Source organism: Hermetia illucens, chromosome 6 (assembly GCF_905115235.1).
Source record: "Hermetia illucens chromosome 6, iHerIll2.2.curated.20191125, whole genome shotgun sequence".
NCBI lineage: Eukaryota > Metazoa > Arthropoda > Insecta > Diptera > Stratiomyidae > Hermetia > Hermetia illucens.
Genome location: NC_051854.1, coordinates 79,397,398 through 79,418,014, shown reverse-complemented (window position 1 = coordinate 79,418,014; position 20,617 = coordinate 79,397,398). Strand labels below are relative to the sequence as shown.

Sequence of the window (20,617 nt, the reverse complement as noted above, 5' to 3'; positions counted from 1 at the left end):
TGACACTACAGATATGTGCGTTGTTGTTCCAAGTATGCTCAATTAGTGTCATATGGTGATACCATAAATATATATAATTGCATAATCAATACCTTATAAAGATGTATACATTTTATCCCTTTTTGATCAGCAAGGCTGTTGATTAGAAAAGATGGTACTAAAAGAATGGATAACTTCAAAGCGGTCTACGATTTTCTGTAGTGTCACGAGGACAATATAAAACGCGCTACATATACACAAAGGGAAAAAATATTGATTGGAAACGAGAAACAACTCAACCGTTAAATGGAAAAGTCCTTCCTATGATATTCCTACGGAGTTAATAAGGAAAATGATTCCAATTTATTCGTATGGTATGTATCCATACATAAATGGTCCTTAAAGGTGAAAGTCGAAATATTTCCCTAACAATGGAATACTACGAGGAACATAAGGATATGGTGGTGCTCCTTGAAATTGTATTCTTACATAATTCAGCAACAATGTCAAACTCCCCACTCATTCCAGTAACAGAAAATCTCACCAAGAAACCATCATCACTCTCGCCAATAAAATTTTCCCTGGTGCTAGGGAAAATCTTAAACAACAGTTTCTTTCCCTTTTTCTTTTCGCAGGAGAAATAAAATAAATGAAATCAACACAAATTGCTCGTACATATGCGACTTAATTATTGGAACGACCGCTTCAGGACATCTGGAAGAAATTTCCGAAAATCGTTGATCGTTTTCCCCAGTGTGAAACTTCACACTAACTATCCTTGCTGGAGAGTTCATTTCCATTGTACGTGACCTTGAAGGTTCAAGGCGCCGATACATCACGATGTGACCTTTGAAATTTAGTTCCGATAACGCTATTTAAGGACTCTGAGGTTGAGATTTAATTAGGAGTGCTTTGTAGCAGCCGGATCGTTGTGGGGATTTGCATTTTGGGGTTTCAGTAATTAAAATAATTAGGAAATATTGAAGCAAGTGAAGCTATTTAGGTGAATAGGCCGGGGCTGATTTATCCAGCTCCATATTTTCTCGATTATTTTCGGAACAAGCCCAAGCAGATAACTTATTTTTGGAAATTTATGAAACAGTGTACAGCATCTGTTTCTCATATTAATTTTTGGAATGATTGGGATCAATTTTCAAAAACAAAATCACTAAAAGTCTGAAAACTAATTCCTTTGAAGTATTTTATGAGGTGTAAATGGGAGCAACTCCATAGGAACCCAATCGAAAAAGTTTTATGACCACTAATATTTTAAGATGAAATAAAGCATTTTCGTGGAATGGAAGAAAAGATATTATGTTTCAAAACAACATTGACGTAGCTCAGCTTATCTGCTCATACATAGCAGTTATGGGAAAAATCACAAATTACATATGGTTGCGATGTTAATAGCGGGCTTTCAATATATCAATGTTTCTCTATAAAGATACTTGCAGAGTAAGTATAGTAATGAGTAGTCATTCTATCCTACATGTCTGCATATTTCTGAGAAGATTTTGTCTTCAATAAAGTAAATAATTGTGCACAACATTGACCTAATTTTCAAAAATCTTTTTAAAACTCAAAAGCTCTCACCGAAGTTATCTAAGGTTAAGCAACTGGATTTATTACGAAAGGCCATAGAAACGGAGGAAATAGCACTGTGTGTGTTTTTGGACATCGAAGGAGCGTTCGATAACACATTGCATACAGAGATACAAAATGCCCTAATCCGCAAAGGAGTGGGAAACACCCTGACCTCCTGGATGGGCAGTAGGCAAATAGAGGTATCGACAGATACAAATTCCATTGTTATAAACACTGCTCAAGGTCGTCCATAAGTGAGGTTTTATCACCATTAATATTGAGCATGTGCAATGAACTATGGTGGGTTAAGGTGATCAAACAACCATCCTGAGTGGCCGAAGACGACCTAGAGGGAAGAGCTATCCGAAAACCTAAACGAAATTGACCAAGTGACCGTAAAGGTCTGCCCGCAAATACTGAAGCCACACATTCTTGCTGGCCTCTGTGTTAGCCAGGCTCAGGGATCTGAGGGGGTTTCCTTTCAGCACTTCGGTCCCTCGTCCGGTCCTCCAAAATAGTGGCCGGAGGACGCCAAGGAAAGGGGGGAAACTCAGGGGCCGCGCCTCATTGAAAATCTGAGGCAGAGGAAACAATGATTGATGCTGTGATCCGCCGTGTGTTTTCCTGCCTGCCCCGTGGAACCACCATAAGGTCTCACATTATGGGGCGGAGTCAGCTCATTCCAGCTTAGTCACCTTTCTACTATGCGTGACCACACTTTACTCCTCTCCTCTGCCTTTCGCAGTTTGTTTTGGATGGATGCGATCACGGGGTTGACAGCATACCAATTCTCTTGAAATGCTACCATTTTCGTCATCGGCTTATAGTTAATCTCACCGTGTCGTCTCTCCAATCACTCCTTGATAGCAGGAATGAGGCTGAGAGTCCACTGACCCTTTCCCCAGCATTTCCACCGCTCTTGCCATCTATTTATGGATTTCTCCCTTTCACCGTTCTTCGTCTGCGATAAGGGAGAGATTGGCGTCGCATTGTATATATTCGCCATCTTATCTTCCATGAAGTCAATGGGCATCATTCCAGAGATGACAAATGCTGCATCATCTGAGACAGTCCTAAAGGCAGAGCATACCCTCAGGACTGTCCTCCTGTAGACTGCACTCAGTTTGTTAGTGTTAACTGACATCCGCAACACCTCCCTCTAAACTGGCGTCGCATGGAGCATGATTGAGGTCACCACCCTGGCTATAAGTAACCTATAGGCATGCGGTGGTCCCCCACGTTCGGCATCATCCTTGCCAAGGCCATACTAACAGCTGATGATTTATCGCAAACATACTGCACGTATTACCTATAGCTGAGCTGCTTGTATATCACCATCCCCAAGTATCTGATGGTCGGCTTGGAAGTGATGATATAATTTCCGATTCTAATACAGGCGTAATTTCTCTTCTGACGCTTTGTGATGAGGACCATTTCTGTTTTTTCCTCCGCAAGTGTCAGACCAGAGCTCTGTAGCCAACTTTTAATAGCACTGATTGCCTCGCTTGAGTACAACTTAGCATGATATGCTTTCCTATGTTGTCAGCGTAAGCCACCACTGTAGCTTCCTCCGGAAGGAAAAGATTAAGTACATCGTTGTATATGATGTCCCACAGTAATTACTAAGCAATATTTGCGGGTACTGCCCTTTCCGTGAATTGCATCTTCGGCCAAGCAAGTAACCAATTTGATGGCACCAATGGTCGATCTATCTTTACGGAACCCCTGCTGCCGATCTGAAAGGCCGCCTTGGCTCTCAACAAACGGGAGTAATCTATTAGATTACCCGCTCTAACATTTTCACCATAGTGTCCAAAAGACATATGGGTCGGTATGAGGATGGTTCACGTGGAGGTTTACCAGCTTAAGACAGAAGTACCAACTTCTACCGCTTCCATGCCGCTGGAAATATTCCCTCGGACATGCACGCTTCGAACAACTCTGAATCGTCCCATCACTCCCCCACGGGCTTACGTCCGCTTCTGATCAGAGCTCCTTAAAAAATTTCTTCCTGCTTTGCTTGAGGGTTTTGCGGACTTCCATATAACCGCACACTTTCTGCCTCTGATCTATGCGCCAGGACATACTACGCACCAGCGCAGGGCCGACAAAGGTCAGATCTACAACCGAGCCTGATTCCTCTTTCTGAAAGATGTTTACAGCACCTTCGTTAGTCAAAACTATGTCCACCTGCGCAAAAGCTTCTAATAAACTGCGCCCTCTAGCATTTGATTCTCTTTTACCCCACTCTAGGGCCCAAGGATTGAAATCACCAACAATCAACTTTGCAATTCGTTCCCTTGCGTCGAAAACAAGATTATCAAACATCAAGCATGTGGTGAACACCTCGGCATACATATTTGGAGCTATTTTCGCTGCTCCCTTGAGGGCTTTATTGGGGATTCTATCCAAGCCAGGATCTTTATTTTCAACAATTTTTTTCGCAGCTTCGAGGACCTTCCTTTTTACTTACCATCGGAACTTCGCCCGTATCTATCTCGACAGTGGGAAAGTTAGCGGAACCCACGTTATGTGGGAAAAGATCCGTTACTATTCCATTGACTTTCGGTATTATTGTTTTATAGGCGCCAACCCAGGGAATCGTATCAGCTTCCTTACACAGTCGCTGAAAGTGTTTCTTCCGAGCGTTTTTGTATTCTTCTTGTAAGTGCTTGTATCCAGATCGGTTTCTATTTCGCTGACTGTGCCTTTTGGCCTTGAGGCGGGCCTTGCGGCATTCTGCGATTTCAGAGTTCCAAAAAAATTTCGAAACTCGCTTCTAGGATACAACGCGCCTTGGCATGGAGGCGTCACATGCTAGCCGCAAGTTTCGCCGACCTGTAAAGCTTTATCTTCTGCGCTTCCTTTAAGCGCTGCAAAACTTCTTCGAAAATCTCTTCTTCAAACTTATTAGCTGCCTCTGGTCCGGGAACATTTCATTCATGTACCATGCATCCAGTGTTAGCAACTATAAGATTCAGACGAGAAAGAGCTTCGAGTAATATACGTTCTCTTGCGTTCGTTTCTCGGCTGCTCCATTATTCAGCCCGTGTATTGAAATCGCCAGGCAATATCTTAGGGCTATGGTCGTTTGCATCTATTGCTAGCCTCTCCATCAAAGAATGAAGCTCCTCTCTCGTAAGGCTTTGAGCCAAATAACAGCTGTAAATAGATATTCCGCCTATTTTTGCTTTAGTGAAGCCACTCTCGAGAATCGTCGAGGTTCCTTCTATGGCTCGATTTTCGCATGTCCATATTGCTGCCTTTCCGCTCTTATCCACGACCCAAACTCTAGATTTTTGTATTACTCGCAGATCATAGCAACCTCGATTTTATTTTCCAATACCATCTGGATGAGCAGGTGCTGAGCCGCCTGGCAATGGTTCAGGTTTAGCTGTCGGAACCTTGTTTGCGCATAGTGTTGATTGCTTTCCGATACACCGGACATGTGCTGCTGCCTGTGATATGGGCGCTGTGAATGTCGTTTATTTGCCTGCATAACAGACAATTGGCTTTTTCTTCGCAGACTTTTGCAAGGTGCCTTTTCTCTCCGCATTTACGACACAGGTCGAACTTATCGTGTACACTAGTATATTTTTTCGACACGTGCCCAAATTCCAAACAACTGAAGCATCTTTTCAGAGTTATCTGCTCTCGTAGTCGGCAGATGACCAAACCAATCCGAACTTTACTGGTAGTGATAGCCCTTTTGGCCACTTTGAATGTTAGACTTTCGGTCCCAGTTTGTGTGCCGCCATATGCCTTCCGTAAAATATCTCGCTCCTGGACCAACTGTATTGCCAGCCGGGATCTTAGGGCTTGATATTTTTTTTGTAATTTTTTTTTTGTAATCTCCATACTTTCTCCCAAATCTTTACATTCAATAACTACCCGATTTTTAGTGAGCTTCACTTCTACTGCCTCACCGAGTAGCGACTTTTCTGCACTTTCGTCTAGCTCTATTAACGAGGTGCCTGTTTTGACCTTATGCAGAATATCAGCGTACGTAAGTTCACTGTTTTTCGTTATTATTAGCGGTCGTGCTGGTTTCTCTTCTGCAGTTTTCTCTTGTTTTCCACCTTAGTCCAAGTTGAACCTTGATTGCAATTACCGTCTTTCGCCGTAGGGTCTCTTGCTAGTCTTTCGTGTGATTACTTACTTAGTCACCGTGGAGGCATTTTCTCCATTTTCCTTTTTGGCTGCATTAAGGAGATTCCCCTTCCCTATTAGACTTTGTCGGTCTTTTACGGAGCTCCGGAGTTTGCTTTGTTCCCAGTGTACATTGCGCTGCTGCATCCATAATAGTGAAGGGGCTGCCCCCAGATGGGAACATTTTTGGCGTTGACTGCAGTGCTGCAGTTATTTCCTGTTTTTTACCTTCTCTACTTTCTTTTAGTCCCTCTCGTACTTCAAGATACGCAGCTCTAATAGCACGCACCTGATCTTTAATTGCGCGATGGACATTATGTCAAGCATTGTCAAGCAAGTTGACAGCAAGTTCCGATCTAACTGTCTGCCTGTCTGTCTGTCCGTCACACACATTTTTCTCGGAGAGGGTTATAGCGATTGACACAAAATTTAGTGAAAAGTGGGAACTGTGCACTCACTCACGCAATCTAGCAATAATATAGGCTGTAACATTGAGCATAATCCTACCAACTTTGGTGGAAATCGCACTATTACAAACAAAGTTATAATAGGTCAAAGTTGTTGTTTCTTTGCAAATTCAAGGCTGTGAATGTAAATATAACCCGGAAGTGAACTTTCTCACATAATATACGAGGTTAGACAATTAAGTAATGAGACTGATTCCGTAAAAATCGTATATTTCAAAATTATTCTACAACTCTGCCATCCCCTTCAAAGTAGCTCGCTTGGGCAGCTATACAACGATTCCAGCGCGTTTTCCACTCTTTGTAACATTTCTGGAACGCTTCGACTGGGATATCCGCGAGTACCCTCCTCAGGGCCACTTGATGTCCTTAATTGACTCAAAATGGGTTTCTTTGACTACCGATTTTGTTCTAGGGAACAAAAAAAAGTCACAGGGTGACATGTTATATCGATCATGCAGCGTGGGATCGTTTTCCACTTGTTCCCAACAGTCTTCTGCGACGGTCATTCGATCCAAATTTTGCTCCTCAGAAAGGTTCTTTGGAACCATCTTCGCGCACAACTTTTTCATCCCGAAATCGTCTGTTAAAATTCGTCTGATTGTTCCACGGTTCATATTCAGTTCCGAGGCCAATATTCGAACGGCTAAACGACGATCTTCACAGGCTAGGGTACGCAAACGCTGGGCATTTGGGTTAGTCCGCACTTTGACTGGTCTCTCACCCCGCACCTCGCCTCCCACGCTTTCACGCCCCTCCTTAAACTTTTCATGCCATCGAAACACCTGGACACGACTAAGAGCGTTATCATCACGCACTCTTACAATTTTAGCGTACGTTTTCGAAGCTGCTTCGCCCAATCTGGCGCATTTTATCATGATGCGTTGCTCGTTTCCCCATTTTCGTGACGAGCCCCACCAACACACGTCTACTCAATACGACACAGCAGGCGAACTAAACAAACTAGAGCGATGGTGAATATATCAATGGAGAGGGGAAGGATGCCGGGGAAGGGGGACGAAATGTGAAGGTTGCAGGTTTACCACAATCGCGGCAATAAAATAAAAGTGTTTAAAAGGAAGACTTGCGTCTTTGAGATCTCTTTCAACCAACTAAGTAAAAACTTGTGGAGACTTTTTGCCATTTCACTTCGGAAATACAGTATGCATTGTTCATTAGCTCCTTCCCCTTTGTCAGCCGTTTTCCCAGCCATTAATTGGGACCGCTCCATGAAAGAAACACCAAATCTTGACGCAATCCTGAATCTACCAACATACTGAAAATATTGGTCAAAAAAGCCTCCAAATTATGACCTTTTCCAGATCTTTTATCTACGTATCTATTACGCACCATGAATGCGAAGTCTACTCCAATTTAAGCTTTGATGAGAATTTGGCAGCAAATACACGAGCTATAAAGAAAGTTTCTTATTTTCCGACTATTATGGACATACGTGGATTGCGAAGTACATTCGTCGGAATGTCCAAAGAAAAAGCGAAAAAGTTTAATTCAGTGGAAAAACATAGCGTTCCAGACAGTGTGGGAAGAAAACTGCTTTCTTTACGGTGAGTTCGAGGAAATTGGAACAGACGCAGGAAATTGCAATGTCGCTCCTAATCTTAAACCATAAGATACAGTCAAGTCGTTCATCTTCCAGGCAGGGACTCATAGATATGAAGGGCATAACGTGATGCCACTACCCCGTTGATAATGGAAAAAGTTTCTATTTTCGTTGGCATGAAATCGCCCCGTCGATAAATGTCACCATAAAATTATATCAGTGATTAATCGAGGTGAAAACCCATTAGCAGCGAATAAATGTCCTGAGGCCAGGATTTATTTCAAGGAATAAAGCCAGGTCATTAGGTTAATATTTTATCAGCTTCGTGGGTGCTTGATTTTTGTCAGGCAGACTTCCAGCGGGCCTAGTACATGCGTCCATATTTGTGTTGTGTAGGCTGATGACTCCCAATTAAGTTTAATAATATAACTTCGCACTTATCGTAAGGAACCTTCATCAAAGTCGGTACAGGGGACTCCTTACACACCTTATTCGAGAGTTACCTTGGGGATGAGATCGGATATCAACCTTTATCGAAAAATAATTTTTCCAGCAACAATACCAACTTTCTCTTTTATCTTTCTTTCCAGACTGAACAATTCGCCGTACTCTGGGTCCTTTTTACTGTCATTGTGCTCGGCAATTCCGCCGTCCTAGTCACACTGTTCATGAACAAGAATCGTAAATCGCGAATGAATTTCTTTATAAAACAGCTTGCCATCGCCGGTAAGTAAGACTTGTCTAACTTTTTATTCGCTGCATTCCCAATAATTTGCTGTGCTACAGACAAGATAATAAAAAAGGAATTTCTTTCAAATTTTCCGTTTTATTACTCTAATCGAAAATTTTGTTGTCTATCGCTGTATGCACGTGTGTTAGAGTCATTGTGCTCCTTGCTTTTGTTCAGAATGCTATAAAAATGACTTTGACATGGTCGCGTTATTATTCGTTATTTTCCACCTACTCTACATGATTTTGATGACTTTCTCTCCACAGATCTGTTCGTCGGGCTGCTGAACGTCCTTACGGACATTATATGGCGAATAACAGTGTCCTGGCGAGCGGGAAACTCGGCCTGCAAAATAATACGCTTTCTTCAAGTATGTGTTACATACGCTTCCACATATGTCCTAGTCGCATTAAGTATAGACCGTTACGATGCTATAACGCATCCAATGAACTTTTCAGGATCATGTAAGTTCACCCACATTTGCTTTTAAGTGCTTAAGGGTCACTTTTTATGGAATCCGTGAAAATATTGATTCGGATTGATATTTTGTTTTTAGTCCTTATGGGGAGTAATGACATTTGATTTTCAAACGTTTAGTTAGTGTAGGAAAGGATCAGTCTTTCTAAAAAAGGAAAGAGGTGTGCCTGGCGGTTCAGTCCCTCTTCAGACTGATGTCCATGATTTGGCAACCTGACAGAATTAGCCTGCGTAAGAGGTTCTGATAGTTGAAAGGTTGTTCAAGTCAAAGAGTTGGTTAGGAAAGAAAACTAAGCAGCCTGGTTGCCATGGAAGTGATGGGCACATGGAGGGATTTAACGGCATCGCGGATAGGAAGAGCTGCTTGGTAAGGAATTTGTTCGAAACTAGTATTGTGTTACCCCCGGCGAGGCATGTAAGAGCTTGGATTAGACCGGTGAAATAGATGGGAATTTGAAAATAAGGGTTAGTCATGGCATTGCAACCTCATTTCACACAGAAGCTACATTTGTGGATTGTGTTCACTGACGAAAGAGCCAGATGAAAACGGACGTTGAAATGAAACGCTTATTGGTTAGAGATTGAGCGGCCATCATAAAGCTTTCCTCCTTTTCCATAACTTTGAAGTTATAGCATTTACAGTAGTCAGTGGGTTAGTCGATTGTCCCGCAGTTTCCGCACTTAAGGCTTTCGACTATCGTAAGAACTGAAATGCAATTTCACACGACTATATTGCTGGGTTGAATCCGTACACGCACTCCATCGGAGTCAGTTTAGTACTGTCATGTCTACTGCTGTTATAGACAATTGTCGCAGGTGGCAAATACTGATCCCATTCCTTCAGGTTTCCACCTATTACATTACATTTTTTTCAGGTTGATGATCAAACGGCCATCCTGAGTGGCCGTAGGCAATTTAGAGGGAAGAGCTATCCCCTCATCTAAAAGAAATTGGCTAAATTGACCGTTAAGGGGGGGGGGGGGGGGGGGGTTGAGGTCCTTTGAGCGGTTCGACTTGTTCAAAAAACTTGAATCACTCATGTAGAACAACACGCTAAAATAGCGGCCAAAGGCCAACTTTCTCCTTTAATTGAGCTATCACTCCATTGTATGTGCGATCCCCTTGATGTTTAATACCGACTCATTACGATCATATGATGTTATGATGTGAAATGAAATAAGTCCGCATCCTAACGCAAATGTTGTAAGGAGCTTCGTTCTTGGTAAAGTACTCACATTGGTGTTCTCGACCAATTGATGTATGTACAATGCGGCATTGTATTATTTTAGAATGGTATCTGATTCTTTTGGCTATTGTACAACGGAATATGTGTTAGTTATTATACCTACGTATTCTTTACGCATGGTCAAAGGGTAGTATAAGTCCCAGGGCGAGATGTGGATTGGTACCCACGATGGAGCATAAAACCTGGGAAACGCCGGCTCAACCAACACCGAAAGCTCTACTACCAAACCCTACTTCCACTTCCACGTGGTGACCGCTGGCGGGGGGACAGTCAGTCGCAAGATCTTCTCATCGACTTCAAACCGCCTATGACAGCCAGGGTAAATCTTACACGGCCATGACAGTATTCGGTATCCCGGCGAAATTAATAAGACTGACTAGGATCTTTTGAATAAATAAGTTACCTTAACAGGACCGTTACCTTCAGATCCATAATTCACCTATCGTGTAGCGCATTTATTCCAATAAGAGAACAACCCGACACAATCACTCCGAGAGCACAAGAAAGTCGCAATTCTTCTTTTCCTCCTTAAATTCCGATTTGTTCGAAAGTCAAATGCATCGATCCAAACCTCACTTTTCAAGAAACCACTCAAAAGTGAAAATTTCCAATCCAACTGGTCAACTCATCAGCTATCCATCGGTTAACAGGACTTGGCCCCGCTAAACCTTCCCTTAAAGTTTTTAACAGCTCAGCGACAACAACAAGACCTCATGACCCGTTCAGAAGCTATGTTGAAACGTTGCATTGCGAAAACAACAACAGCTCTAGTAAATTTACACAAATATGGTGAATGTACATTTTCACGTTGTTCGCTTGCATAGCGCATATGGGGAAATTAAAATAAAATTTGGAATTATGCAAATGTAATTAAATTGTTGGGGTTAGGGGAAAAGGTCCTGTAGATAGTCTTCTTATAAAATAAATAAAAATCCTTAACCTAAAAGTCGCAAAAGTTACATTTTTAAGTTGAAAATTGAATTCGGAATATAGGGATGGGAATGGGTTAATTGAAAGTAGTGACTTACGGGAGAAAACGAAGGAATATGGCATATTGCTAAATGCATTCCCCCGTTAGATTGTCCCTGGACAAGGTAAAGAAAATGTTATCAATGTCGCAAGGCCGTGACTACTTTAATATATACTTTATTAAAAGGTCTTTCTTCGATGTCGGTTATTACCATCGGCATCTTGATGGGTAAGGATGCCTTCATCACCTGACTTTTGGGGCATTTTCCACTGTACTTCCTTATATTTCTAAGCATATTTACCCACCAGTACTTTTTGCTCAGTCTCTTGGATGTTCTCATGCTCTCCGGTTCTCCGGCTCTCCTCCCATGGGTAGATCATGGTAACCGAGTAAGACGGTAGCGATTCCCTTAGGGTCGGTCAACACTTCTACTTGGTGTCTCCTTTAGTTTCTGTCGCTTATTAGAGTGACCTTTACTTCTTGGCCGTTATCTACACAAGATTCGTTTTCCTCAAGTTGCTCTTCTTGCTGAAGAGCTCTGGCTCGCGTCATTATGCAATGTCCGATCCTTTTCACTATTTCTCCCTCGTGGAGTTGTGTTAGATACTGTTAATCTACAGTTTCTACACTTGTGGGGATTGTACTAAGGGCATCCACATTGGTGTTGTGCTGGCCAGGTTTATATTCTATCTGACAGTCGCAGTCAGATAGTTTTGGGGTGAAATCTGGCCAATCTTGTGGTCGAATCCTGTAAGGTAAGATCCCTTTTACGGTTTATAGTCCGTGTATGCTGTAAACTTCCTACCCTGAAATTTTACACGGCCCAGACTATGTTCTCTTTCAGGAGTCGAGTAATTCAGTTCTTCAGTGTCCTACATAGGCATAGACTATTGTCCTTCCCTTTAGGTCCTTGCGGCAGCACTACTATTATTGCTTCGCCACTCGCGTCCGTTCTCACATTAAACGGAGTCGAGAAGTCCGGCTAACGCAATAGGAGGTGAAATTAATGCTGCTTTCATGGAATTAAATGCCAGCTCGTGCTTCTCTGTCCAGCAGTAAGTTGTAATTTGGTCAGATAATTTTTGAGAAGTCCCGAATAAACTTCCAGTAATAGTAAGCTAATCCCAGCAACAATTGGAGTTGTTTTATTTTCGCGGGCCGTGGGAAATCTCTAACGCTTGCTACTAACCTGGGATCTGGTCTTGCTCCCTTCTTCTGAGCAGACATGTCCTAAGTACACTTATTCCTTGCATAGGAATTTACGTTTGTCAGGTAATTACAAATTACTTTCTCCCGATCTGTCGAACACAGTTCTTAACGTCTGATTGTGGTCTTCTTGGTTTTTGACATAAATAATTATGTCATCTAAATACACGAAATATTCCAGGCCCTGCAATCCGGTAAGGGTCTTTTTCGTTAGCCTTTGCAATATTGCTGGTGCCCTTTTTAAACCAAACGGCACATGTTTAAATTCGTAATGCCTGTACTGAAAATGGTCTTGGCCCGATCTTTTGAATGCACTAATACATGGTTGCCTTTCAGCACTTTGTCGGATATAGCACGTCAACCATACCTCGCGGTTACCTGAAATACGCTTCAGCTTCCCCCACGACTTGCGAGAAGCTCGCACTCCTGCTCTACTGCTCTATGCCAAGTGCCCTTTTGGCGATACCCTCGTCGGCCATTTTGGGAGAGTGGGTTTCACTGCATAGCATAGTCCGCAATAGAATTGTCCACAATTATCCACTGTCACCTCCTCCGCCTTCCTATTGTATCGCGTAAGAGTGCCAGGACTGTGTGTTGACCAAGTTCTATGTTTGAAATAGTGTCAGGCCAGCGTACTCCGATGATACGATGCAGACGGGCGTTTATGAAAGCTTGGAGCTTTTAATAGCAACGCAGAAAGACCACTAGCACAGAACAATTTCAACTTGATCTTATGGTTGAGATAACTGGATTTCTGCTTATTAGAGAGGGCAAGGAAAACGAATCTAGCGCTTTCAATGCGTCGAGCAATATCGTCACCAATAACCACCAATAACAAAAACAAACAATTTCGGCGACTAGATGGAACTCTGGCAGACTCCGCTTTAGACCTCAAAATCCTTCGAAATTTTACCTCGTTGCATCACGTTGCATTTTGCGCCATCACATGTCGCTCTGATAATAGCTATCAGTTTCTCTGGAATGCCCCTCCAACGTAGAGCAATCCAGATATACTCCCTGTTCACGCCATCGAAAGCTTTCTCGGAATCGATGAAGAGCAGGTGCAGGGAAGATATAAATTCCGTGCACTATTCCAAAATGGCCGGCAGAGTGTTGATGCGAGAAAATCCGGAGTGGAAATGAGCCTGCTCTCTCTCGATCAAGCTTTCGAAATGTTCTTTATTGCGTTCTAGGATTATTTTAACTATTATTTTTTGACAGCAGGGAGCATACAGATACCCCTCCAATTGTGACACTCAAAATGTGTGCCCTTTTTTGGAATCTTAACGATCATCCCTCCTTCCACTTCCTTGGAAGGATCTCTAATTCACAAGAGCAGATCTGCAGTAACTGCAAATGCAGCGATAAATAATTCTGCCTAACGGTTTTATTTCGTTTGAGTGCATTTAAGGCTGAAATGATTTCCCTTCTGCTTGGAGGAATAATCCGTATCAGCATTCTACGGTGACCAGCCATCTCATCCACAAGAGGAGGAAGTTCACCGGATATAATACGGTAGAACCCTGACCAAATATTCTTTCCATCTCTTCCGTTGTTCATCGTCGTGGAAGAAAAATCGACCGTTAACATCATTCACAGGACTATCGAAAAACAGATAGCTTCCACAATTCCGCTGCCTGCCTGATCTCATGACTCCCTTTCGGGAAGTGGCCCACGACCTGTGCAACACTCGGGAAAAGAGCATTTTTGCTGGCGGCACAATGCTCATCGATATTCCCATGAGCGCTACTCAGTAAATGTGCCTGTCGATCAGGGAGATAGCTCTCCCACTGTCGAACGACAACTCGATCATTCAAGCGGCCGATGTTGAACTTAGGGGTAGCAGTTACCCAACCCTGAAATCTGTCATAGACCGGCTCCCAAGTCCCGGTAGCCGTCAAAGGCAACCTGATGCCGCATTCGCGTCTGCACTAGTTGGTTTTCCAATGGTTGCATTGCCGCAAGAGTGGGAGGAGTACTCTCCAGAGTTCCACCGTCTTACTTCACTTTGGCCCAGCCCAAAGCCCTAATCCGAGGCGTTTTTGACGTTACGGTAGCAACAGAGTTTCAAAATTTACAGGTTGCTAGCCCACAAATTTCTGTCCCTTTAGGCTTTGTTGGCAGCCATCAACCGTGAGTGGGTTTGATCGTCGTAGTTCTTCTCGGTTTTGACCCTAGATAGTAGAAATTTTCAACGATCTCAAAGTTGTAGTCTCCTATCTTTATTGCCCTCGTTTGACCAGTGTGATTTGATGTTGTCGGTTCGTTGCTCTTTGTCACTGACGTTGCCACCATATATTTCGTCTTGCCTGCCAATGATGTGCAGCCAAGATCTCGCACCAATCACCACCTCCTCGATATGGACGAAGACCGTTTGTACATCTCGGGTGGTTCTTCCCATGATGTCGATATTGTCGGAATAGGTCAGATGTAGGGTGGACTTAAAGAGGATCGTACCCCTCGCATTTACCTCAGCATCGTGGATCACTTTTTCCAGGACCAGGTTAACGAGGACGCATGACCCCCTTGTCGTAGACCATTGTTAATGTTGAATGGCCTCGAGAGTGATCCTGCTGCTTTCATCAGGCCTCGTACATTGGACAGGGTCAGCCTAGTGAGTCTTATCAATTTCATCGGGATATCGAATTCTCTCATGGCCGTGTACAGTTATACCCTGGCTATGCTATCAGAAGCGGCTCTAAAGTCGATAAAAAGATGCACTTGATTGTTATGTTCCAACAGTTTTTCCACCACTTGCCGCACAGAGAAAATCTGGTCTGTTTCCTATTTTCCTGGAGTGATACCTCTTTGGTATGGGCCAGTGGTATTCTGAAAGTATGGGACTATCTGGCCTAGCAAGATGGTATTCAGCAGCGTAATATCCCCCTTTTTATTTATGGGACAGATAATGCCTCGATGTTAGTCGGCAGGCATTAATTCGAACTTTAAGCATAAGTTGATGAACCACTTGGTGTAATCGTTCGCCTCCATATTTAACCAATTCGACTGTAATTCCATCGGCTCCCGGCAACTTATGATTTTTATGCCGATAGTTTGCACGGACTGCTTCTTCTATACTTGGTGGTGGCAGTATTTGTCTGTCGTCTTGAGTTAGTGAGACTTCCAACTCCCCGATCTTCTGGTTATGGAGCAGTTCATCAGAATACTCAACCAATCGGTCCAACATGCCCATTCTGCCGGATATCAGATTTCCCTCTTTGTCTCTTTGAGAATGCAAGATTACTCGGTATACGTCATTCTTCCGTTCCGTCGGCCGTTCAGTTAACACGTGGTCAACTTGGCTGCAAGTGGCCCTTTTGGAGGGCCCACCTATGTATGTAAAATCAAAGCCGATAACAGTAGGTTTAATTTTTGGCAGACTAGTAAACCTACTCCGAGCGCATTATTTACAGGATGACCACTATATTATATGGTGTAGTGGCGCTTCTCCCGGAAAATGTTCCCTACCCAACATATCTTTCGTAATGCTGTTAAATCAGCCCTATATTAGGGCAGGGTATTGGTTAGCTGCTTGGTATCTTCATCTCTGTACAGGGAGCACACTTTCCAAGAGAAAATGCGCAAATCGTTATTCCGTTTTCGTTGCCGGGTTCATCGCTATGTTGCCGGTCCAGTCCGAGGCTCCTGTTGTGGTTTCGTAGCTTCGGCTTTCCGTGTAGGGTTGTCAGTCCCAACCCCCAACCTGGAAGACCAGTTGGTACAATTTGTCCCGTTGTTAGGCACAGGAAACTTGCATTCATCCTTCTCCGTCTGCAGCTTTTCATTAAAAAAAAGCTCCTTCCGGTCCCCATGTGGAGGAAGAGATAAAGTTTGGTAGTAGAGCTGTTGGCGTTGATTGAGCAGGCGTTTGCCACGTTTTATGCTCCATCGTGGGTACTAACCCACGTTTCGTTCTGAGACCTATACTACCGTTTGACTACCAACAAATATTAGATACAGGTAGCAATCATAGGGAAATAAGAGTGCCTCAGAAGCAAACGGTGGTTTGGGGAGTACGGTATGAGGCGAATGCGTTAACTACATACAATTTAATCTGCACGGATTCAACGATACAATTTATTTCCCAAAAGATTTCAATTACAGAAATTGCTTTCACCAATTGTCCTCGAACTACCCTTAAGCACTTACTGTTCAACAAAAGATTTTTAACAGATTTTTATACTACACTCTTCTTTATACATTTTTTGTTTTGCAGGGCAACGAGCAAGACGATTAGTAGCCTGTGCCTGGGTGGTAAGTGCTGTATTCTCAGCTCCAATGCTTTTCCTTTACGAAGAGAAAATCATTGAGGGCCAGACTCAGTGTTGGATCGATTTAGGAAAACCGTGGCGGTGGCAACTGTATATGAGTCTCGTGTCGGCTACATTGTTCGCTTTTCCGGCTCTCATAATATCCGCCTGCTATGCTATCATCGTCAGGACAATATGGGTTAAAGGAGCCGTTTTTATACCAACAGGTGGGCACATTTTTAGTAGTGTGTATGTCAATGTTTGTACTGTAGGATATGCCTTCCCTCTGCGTGAAAATGTTTTAATTAGAGATGTTATCCCGAAACACTTTAGTGGGAATTTAGGATTATGTTCAGTGAAAATGATCCTTAAGGACGCATACAGGTATCCATTTATGATATGTATTGTGGTTTCACTCAATTTAACTGACAGTCTTCGAAAATTGTTATGAATTGCTGATATCTTTATATTCTCATATATATCATTCCAATCAAGCTCAAGGAACTTCATTTCTATGTTTGTTTGATGATGGATTAATTCACGAGCGGTTGGATGAGTTAGCAAGGAAGGGACTGAACATCTGACAATATTACAAAAGTGGCCCTTCCTGAAAATGTTGATAACCTAATATCACTGCGTTCATTCTGTTATTATAATCTATTCAAAGTCAATCTATTCAAATTTAATTATAAGCTATAATTTGTGAATACTTTCAAGATTTCGCCATGGTAAATAGATAAATAATGAATAAGAAATTAACAAGGACTCTGAAATCTTCTCAAAGTCTAACAAGAGAAAGTTCTGAAAATTTTAGGTAAAGATAATAAATTGGTTTACGGTGAATTGGTATCCATGAGTTGGGTGGATACTACAAAACAATCGGTTCCGTTGTCATGATTTGCATGTTGACGAGCAAACAAAGAAGGTAATTCTCATCCTTCTGATTTCATTTGCCCAAAGAGACTTTCCTAAACTACTTCTGGCATACTTTACATAAGTCAAACTACTCAATAACCAGAAATATGTGGGCTTCCCCAGACGGGACCACTTTCAACCAAACTGACCACGTAATGATTGAACGCCGCCACCTCTCAGCCTTGATGAATATCAGAACATATTGGGGAGCCAATATAGAGTCAGACCACCATCTCGTTGTCATAGGGCTCCGAGCTCGAATTGCGATACCAGCTACAATCTCCTCTGAGGTGAGAGTGAATACTAAAACCATTCACAACACAGCCCCCCGCAACACCTATAAGGGAGAGACAGATGCCGCAATAACCGCAGTTAACAGAGGACCTGGAGATGAAGCATCAAAAAATGATCTTCGCAACCACCTGAAGAACGTTATCATTGATGCAGCCACAAAGATACTTGACCCCAGCCGCAAGAAAAGTCGGAACGGCTGGTTTGACGGTGGATTTAAGCCAGCTGCGGAACGGAAGAATGCTGCATACCGAGTAATGTTGCATTCTCAAAGAACGCGGACACGCGCAAAGACTTATGACGAACTTCGTCGAGCGGAGAAGCGATTTCACAGACGGAAAAAGGAAGCCTGGTAGAACCAACAAGTCTGTGAACTCGAAAACTGCAGGGAGCAACAGCACCAGACGCGGAAATTTTACCAACAAGTCAACAGGATGAAGCCTTATGCACCTCGATGCTCAACCTGCCGAGACAAAGAGGGAAATCTGATTTCCGACATGGGCATATTGGGGCGATAGGTTGAATATTTTGAAGAACTGCTCAACAACCAAAACCGGCGAGTTAGAGGTCCCGCCAACTGACAGCAACAGACAAATGCCGCCACCACCAAGCATAGAAGAAACAGTCCATGCAATTCATCGGCTTAAAAATAATAAGTCACCAGGAGCCGGTGGAATCACAGCCGAATTGGTTAAATATGGAGGCGTCCAATTACACCAAGTGGTTCATCAACTTGTGCTCAAGGTATGGGACAGCGAATCAATGCCTGACGATTGGCAACGAGGCATTATCTGTCTCATACATAAAAAGGGAGATATCACACAGTGCAGCAATTATAGAGATATCAAGTTGCTGAGTACCATCTATAAGATATTCTCCGCTATCTTGCTAGGCCGGATAGCCCCATACGCCCAGAACATCATGGGCCCATACCAAAAAGGCTTCACTCCAGGCATATCAGCAACAAATCAAATTTTCTCTGTGCGGTAAGCGGCAAGCGAGAGAAGAACCCTCCGAAGAATTTTTGGCCCCCTACATAAGGATGAACGTTTCCGTAGCCTACATAATGACGAAATCTATGAGCAATACCATGACCGTCCGGTTTTGGATAAAATCGGGCTCAACAGGTTGCGGTGGGCAGCCGTAACCCGTATGGAGGAGGACGATCCAGCCCGGAAAGTCTATAAGGGCAATATGTATGGTAGAAAAAGAAGACTAGGCAGACCCTGCCTGAAATGGAGCGATGACGTAGGTTCCCCAGACAGCTTTTAGCAATATCGAATTGGTGGACCTCAGTCCAAAACCGGGGTGTTTGGAGTTCCTTATTAAGGTAAGTCTAGACCAAATGCCGGTTGTTGCGCCGTTGATGATGGCATTCGGGACAGAGAAGAGTTGAAAAAGCACAAGACTTCCGCGAATCCAAAAACATAGAGGTTGCAAGCTTTATATGATCTTCTCATACTGTGGCACATATATTATAGTATTTCTGAGGATGTGGAGCTACCTTTCAAGCCACTTGTTTCACATCCTGGGATAGTGAGTTCCAATGCATGGCATAATCCAGAATAGAGTTGTTACCCTTTCCTAATGTGTGACTTATATACTGCCGCTTCCACCTTCTAATCAATACGTCCACGGATATCTACCCCATATGCCAACCAAGCTTTCTTTTTGTTATTGCTTTAAACTAGAATACCCTAAGTTGATAAAAGCTTGGAGCTTTTGAATAACAGTACGAACATTTCCCATGTACATACTACTCCCATGTACGAACACATAAAGAACATTGGCGTGGAGCAAGCGGATGTTATGAGCGTAATCGCTCTTCCTCTGTGTAGGGAATTGCAGGCATTCCTCGTCATAATGCCGAAAGTTTCTTAGAAATCGACTCCGATCAGATACACCTGTAATCTAAATTCCACACACTATTCCAAATTGACCTAAAGGGTGCAAGTGTGGTCTATGCATGTGGATCCTGAAAGAAAATCAGCCTGATTTTTATCGATCAAGCTTTCCAGGTGTTGATGCGTCCCAGGATGATTGCTATGATTTTAGCTAATGTCTTGGAGACGGCAAAAAAAAAACATACAAATATTCCCCCAGCTGTCGTATTCAAGACGGGTGTTCTTCCTTCGAATTTTAACAATCATCCCTACCTCCGCTCATTGAAAAAGATGTCAGATTTCTAGCTTTTACAGTGGAAGAAACAACCCAGGAAAGACTGGAGGGCTGCACACAAAAGTTCCACAGGGAGCCCGAGGAAGTCGATGGTTTGACTATTTTGGAGAGCATAAATGGTAAAGGTAATTGCACTTTTGTTTGGAGAAGCAATCCGTATCTTTGGCTTCCCAAATCAGCCGCAGGTGGTGAAACTTCATTCAAAATCGCAGTAAGGCTTTCCTTCCGCTGCTTTCCCTTCAGCTGCTCATCATCGTGGATAAAAAACCTTCAGTTAATATCTTCACGAGACCATCGAAAAGCTTATGGCTCCTTCGTGAGTATATGGTGGAGAAATCGCTGTTACAGCATCTTCTGCTTCCCTCACTCATGTATTGGTGGAATCCTTTGTTTCACTAAGCACGCTACGCTAAACGTCTTTTTCATGGTAATGGTGCTCTAACCCATCGCTCAGACCCACAGCTTGCAGCCAGCAACAGAGATCTCAGCTTCTTGTGCGAACCAGGTCATATAATAGAAGGGCCACGATCAACAACTTCAACCAAACAAGAAACAAAGGCGCTTTTCATGGTGGCCCAGTGTTCATTAATATTCTCAAGCCCGCTGATTTAAGCTTT

At 43.1% G+C, this 20,617-nt stretch overlaps 1 protein-coding gene across 1 annotated transcript in view; it reads left to right on the top strand.

The window, feature by feature from the left end:
• Nucleotides 1–371: 371 nt before the first annotated feature.
• LOC119660055 (cardioacceleratory peptide receptor) overlaps nucleotides 372–20,617 on the top strand; it is a 35,661-nt gene continuing 15,415 nt past the window's right edge. The window contains exons 1-4 of the mRNA XM_038068434.1: nucleotides 372–506; nucleotides 8,328–8,463; nucleotides 8,734–8,931; nucleotides 16,583–16,843. Of these exons, the coding sequence (XP_037924362.1) occupies nucleotides 372–506; nucleotides 8,328–8,463; nucleotides 8,734–8,931; nucleotides 16,583–16,843 (730 nt within the window). The remainder of the gene's footprint in view (nucleotides 507–8,327; nucleotides 8,464–8,733; nucleotides 8,932–16,582; nucleotides 16,844–20,617) is intronic.